This window comes from Python bivittatus, unplaced genomic scaffold, assembly GCF_059951505.1.
Source record: "Python bivittatus isolate LINGU-HERP-01145 unplaced genomic scaffold, Pbiv_v1 ctg000700_np1212, whole genome shotgun sequence".
NCBI lineage: Eukaryota > Metazoa > Chordata > Lepidosauria > Squamata > Pythonidae > Python > Python bivittatus.
Genome location: NW_028277098.1, coordinates 55,120,650 through 55,126,649, shown reverse-complemented (window position 1 = coordinate 55,126,649; position 6,000 = coordinate 55,120,650). Strand labels below are relative to the sequence as shown.

The following is a 6,000-nucleotide window of genomic DNA, read 5'->3' as shown; positions in this document are numbered from 1 at the left end:
GGAGTTTGAGGAAAGTAATGTTGTTTTTAATGGTACTTTTATATTATAGTTTCTCTGGGTGTTGTGCAAACAGCTGAAAACTAAAACTATATATAATAGTGTAAAACAGTACAAATTATCAAAACCTAATAATAGTTCTACAGAGGAATCCCAAGAACCAGACCCAATAGGGTTATGCACTGCTTCAAATTTGGTATCTCCAAAATGCAGATCAACAGGGCAGTTGCATGATCCCAGGAAAAAAATACTGCTGACTTCAGAGCCTGCATCGAGTGTTACATTTCTGCCCCTGTGCAGTCCAAAGCACCCTTGGAGATTGAACCCAAAGCACTGCACAGTATTTCCAGACTCTAGCAATTATGCTGGGCCAGCAACAGACCCCACCAACCCTCCCTTGGACCCACTAGAATCTGACCTAGATCAGAATGCTATGAATGGGGAGAATTGTCTCCAATTCATAACATCTTCATTTCTTGTCACTCGCACTCTCACATTAGACAGCTTTTCAGTAGGTGTTAATTTGTCTAGGCCTAGGTCATATAGTGCCCCCTAGTGGTCAGTAGTGAATATGACCATTCTAGACCAGCATCTTCTCTACCAATTGTCAAGAGCACCATTGTCTGAGGTAGAAAGTGTTGGGCTCCCGCAGAGACATGGACAAATACAGCCTGTAATTTTTATTGGCTTCTAGGAAACGATGGCTTTATAACAAAGCTTATTGCTTCTGATATACTATGAAGATAATTCAGAATTTATATCCAGCCAGATTTCAAACCTTTCATGATCTTTTGCAACATTTTCTGAACAGCCTTTTATTTCCTCTTATCTCCAGTCCTTATGATGTCCATTGGTGATGGATGCTTGCTTACATTCTCTGCATTCTTGCTCACCCATTCAAATAAATCCAACAAATTAGGGGGGCTTCTGGGGGAGGAATGGTGGATTGAAGACTGTGGCGAAGAATGAAGAACTGGTGAGTTAACCAGCTCTTTGGAACCTCTCTGGACAAAGAGAGGATGGGAGATTGCCTACATGTGCTCCAGATGTCTGTTCCTCACAAGGAGGCCACAGCACAGCATCTCCCACGGGTTTGAGTGCTGGGAGATAATGGGAATAGCCATCTTGCTCACAACCATGGCCGGCACCTTTTAAAGGACACTAAGTTTGCTAATCTCTTTCTAATCATTTTTGGAAATTGCTTTTAGCTATTAGAGACCTTCGGAATGACAAGTTTGAAAATGCCAGGTAAGTTTGTCTTCAATCCTGAAAGAAAGAAAATTGTAATCACAAGCTTAAGAATTTAAAGAATTTGAAATAAACAGCAAAAGGCTAAATAAGATTTTGATTTTAGAAAGTTATAAACAGACTAAGGGTCCAGATAAATTTGGAATATAGAAACTTTTAAAATAAGATTTTGGAATTAATTATAAAGAACAAACAGCTTCTTGTGGGAAATAAATCTGTTTTGTGTTTTGCAAGACATAACAAAGATAAGTAATTTTATGATTCTAAAAACTGGACAAGAGAGGGGACTAAAGATTCTAGGCAGAGGAAAAAAACACAAGCCTACATTTTGTTAATTAACTGGGACCTACAAAATGATGCAAAACATTATAACACTGAAAATACTAAAGGAGAGTTTTGAAGAATGGAGACAGTAGTCACAATATCAATATTATCAGTCATGATGTCTGCCTCTATGGATAGATTATGTCCAAAGATGTTATTGAAGAAATGACAGATGTGGAACAAATTTTATCTGACAAGATAGATATGGTAGCAAAAGTGGATTTACAAATGAGAGACTTGGAAAAGGATGTCTCACTGGATATATACAAGAAACTGGCTGATGTTTTAAAAATCAAAAGAGAAATGCAAATGATACACCAAGAAAATGACCTGGACAATTTTTTTCCTATTGGATTTACAAAAGAGTCTTGTTAAAGCCTTGAAGAACTCTGTACGATGGGATAAAGAAGAAATGAAGAGAAATCAAATCCTACAACAATATTTGAATGAACTAAAGATTAAGACTATTAAAAGTAAAAGGAAGGAATATAAAGTTGGTTTATTTGATCAAGGTTAAAATAAGATATGTTGTTACTTCTGGCAACCCTTTATGGACTTTCTGACGACACCAAAACTAAAAAGATGATGTTTTATGGATTTGCCTATAAATAAGAGATGGGATATAGGATGAAGAGATAAATGTTTGTAACCTTAGAGGGGGTGAAGAGTCACTAAATTTGTTTATACTTGTGATGAAGGTTGGAAGTCACTTCTTTATATATTTCTTTTCTCTTTATTGCTTTCTTTTTCTTTTCTCTTTTCTCTTCTCTCTTTTTTCCTTTTTCCTTGTATTTTTTACTCTTTCTTTCTGTTCTCTTTAAGTTTAGTTTGCATTAGATTTTACTGTTATAATCAAAATTCTTAATAAAAATTATACGTAAAAAAATAAGTCCACCAAATTAGGCTGGAATACTAAATACAATACTTACTTTGAATCTTTGATTTTCCAAATCATATTCTAGAACTGGGAATATGGCAAGAAGATCACCTTTGGACCAAGGTGGACGAGGAAAGGTTACTTTTGGAACATCAGAGCTGGCTTTTCAAGCAGGTTTGGAAGTTTCCATGTAACTGTACTTTGCAGCTAATTCTATGAATTTGCATGGAAATATCCTGACAGCAGTTGATAAACTCTTTGCATTACATTTATTTAGCATATTTATAAGACTTTCTCTCTGGGCCTTGACAAAATCAAAATACAGAGTTATTATGAACTGTCTTCAGAGAGAGATTTCAGCCTTGATCACCTCAGAAGTGCTACTAACTGACCACCCTAGGTTACAATGAGACATCACTTCCCAGGAATATTAACTCTATCCTTATCTCTTGTTCTAGAATAGGAATATGCAATATGATCTAACAAATTATGGAATTCAGCAATCATCCCAGTTTTGTGGATAATGCATAGAGATGAAACAGACATAAAGAACAATGGATAATACATTTGCCAGGGGTTTTTTTCTTCCAAAGTATGCATGAAAAATTTAGACTTCCAAATTCAAATTTTACGTTTAACAAGTGCTTTGTAGTTGAAAGCTTTTGCACTTGGCATCTTTTATTTTGATTTTGTCAAGGCCCAGAGAGAAAGTCTTATGAATATGCTAAATAAATGTAATGCAAAGAGTTTATCAACTGCTGTCAGGATATTTCCATGCAAATTCATAGAATTAGCTGCAAAGTACAGTTACATGGAAACTTCCAAACCTGCTTGAAAAGCCAGCTCTGATGTTCCAAAAGTAACCTTTCCTCGTCCACCTTGGTCCAAAGGTGATCTTCTTGCCATGTTCCCAGTTCTAGAATATGATTTGGAAAATCAAAGATTCAAAGTAAGTACTGTATTTAGTATTCCAGCCTAATTTGGTGGACTTGTTTTTTACGTATAATTTTTATTAAGAATTTTGATTATAACAGTAAAATCTAATGCAAACAGTTCATAATAAATCTACTTGATATAGCTACAGATGGAGCCATTTCAACAGAAATGCTTCTCGCAAGTATGGAGGTGCCTGAAACAGCCCAGAGAAATTTAGTTTATGGACATGGACATGAAGAGTCTGGGGAGCAACTTCCCTTTACAGAAGGAATGGAGTGCAACAAATTCTGCTTTCAGCAATGCTAGTATAAACCCAAGTTGCTTCTGTTACTAGGATTCTTTAGCACTTCAGGCCCCAAGGATCTATCTAGCCTTCTAAAAGCCTTGCAGGTGGATTTCCAAGTCCCTCCAAGCATGACTGAATGCATGGGGAGCAATAATATTAACTATAGTCATTGAACTGGACTGAATTGAATTGGTCATTTTTGCCCTGACCCTATTTGCTCTGGAGGTCCAGCCTCCAATTTCACAGTTAAAGCTCACATAGTCCCCCGCCTGCCACCTATTATGCATCTCTTTTCTAGAATTACTGCAACATGCCTCTTCTACCATAATCTGGAAGTGGAATTAAAATGCTAAGTAATTCTTGTAATTGTACAATTCACATCATCTCTGTTCATAAGCAGGGCTTTTCTCTTGGAAGAGAATTCACAGCTAACTCTCATGTAAAGCATTAAGACATATTCTCCATTCATCCACAAGGATCATGGGAAAACATCCTATCACAACAATGGTTTATATCGTATCCTTTGAGCAGATCAAAGTATTGTTTCCTTATTGCAGAAATGCTTAATAGCCCATTTTGTTTCAAAAAACAACCAGAGGGAAGATGAAGCTGGCAAAAGAAAAAGTGAATCAGGCACAGAAAAATAGGCTTATCAGATATGGGCTGCAAAATTCCAGAAGCAAAACTTGTAACTTCTTCCAGTGATCATCCAGGTTTTTGGAGTCCAGAATCATTTTTTCTACCCTATCATGGAGTTGCATATAGGATCTTTGGTGAGCAAAGCATGTTCTATGAATAAGCTGTGGCCCTTCCAACCTTATTTATATGTTGAGTGTGTATTTCACGCTAATTGTAAGGGAAATTAGAAATCTCTAAACCAGATTATACCTTTATTTGTTCCAAGCAAGCACTATAAAACTGGAGTTAGTTTTTGTGGAACTATCATTGCTACCACCATTCAAACACATTTGCCAATGAGATATTGGTGAAAAAATATTCTAGGCTGTAACACTAGTGTGGATAGTTGCACAAAAGCACCATGTTCCACACCTTCTGCATTTGACAGGCATAGTATAGACAATCTTACAAAGCTACAATAATCTTCTCTTGGCCCTGTTTAAATAAATTACAGTGACAGATGTCCCATTTGTCTAGTGCCAGGCCATCAGCCCCTGAAATCCTATTATGTAGTTTGAAGGAATAAAAATAATCTCCCTAGCTTTCCAGTTCTTTCTCTTCACTACAGCTCCACCAGCCCCTCTGCTAGTTACCTGAAGAATTCTGGGTTGAAGTTTTATGCTGCTACAGAATACCTACGAATCAATGAATTGTATTCAGACTCTGAAGATGATCAACATGTGATATTAGTGTTGCTCTGCAAGGACAGAGTGATAAGAATATCAAAAAGGAATACCTACAAGGTGGAGGCATTGAAGTCTTCTGCTTGATATACAAGACACTGAAGTCATACATCCTATAGCACGCTGCTTTATTTATGCCAGTGTTGGAGAATAAGTTGCATTTTTCCCATACAACTGCAAAAAAAAAGGTGGCTGCTGTCTCCAAGACTGACCCTTTTCCTCTTTGAATTTGTGGTTCTACATTGTTTACAATGCCCCTTCAGTCAGACATCCTCCATGAAGTATGGGCATCCGATGGGTAAGTCTATGTACATTCCTCTTAAGCAAGAATAAACTGTCTTTAGAGTGACATTGGCAATGTAGATGGGAAGTGAAAGTAGATTAATTTATCAGGTCCTTCCATGCCAGCTTCAGTTTTGGAATGAGATAAGACTTAGACAAGACAGCTTCAGTTGACTCCCATCTCTGGGTGAACTTTCTCTTCATCTCTGTGACTATTGTAAATTTGCTTGTCCTCTTCCTCTGGACAAAGAAAGGGAAAATATGTCTTACTGCTACTTGTATGCTCAGGAAGGAAAGTAAATAGTCAGTGGCAGCAAGGGGATGGAGAATCAAGCAGGCCAGTGGGTCCTAAGAATATTGATGCTCACTGGTCCTGAAGTCCTTCTCAACATTCCCCTTCTCATGATTAAAACAATAGGAAGCCCTTCAGGGGTTCATCTATGAATCTCTTGTTTAGAGATTTTCAACGTTATCAGTTATATCATATTTGCAATAAATAATATCTTAACTCCTAATGGTTTCCTCATGTGTTAATTTAGTTTTCCAGTCTTTGAACTGAAAGTTGCTATTCTTTTGTTCTCTCACATCATCCACTTAACAGCCTGACCTCAGAACTGTTTCTGAAAATTGGACATGCAGCTTGATAGACTGAAGAATTTCTCTACTTTTATTTTCCATTAATTATAGCA

General features: G+C 36.9%; 1 protein-coding gene across 1 annotated transcript in view; it reads left to right on the top strand.

The window, feature by feature from the left end:
• Positions 1-1,223: 1,223 nt before the first annotated feature.
• Positions 1,224-6,000, top strand: part of TULP1 (TUB like protein 1) — a 48,658-nt gene continuing 43,881 nt past the window's right edge. Inside the window, exon 1 of the mRNA XM_025165645.2 lies at positions 1,224-1,245. Coding sequence (XP_025021413.1) covers positions 1,224-1,245 — 22 coding nt within the window. The remainder of the gene's footprint in view (positions 1,246-6,000) is intronic.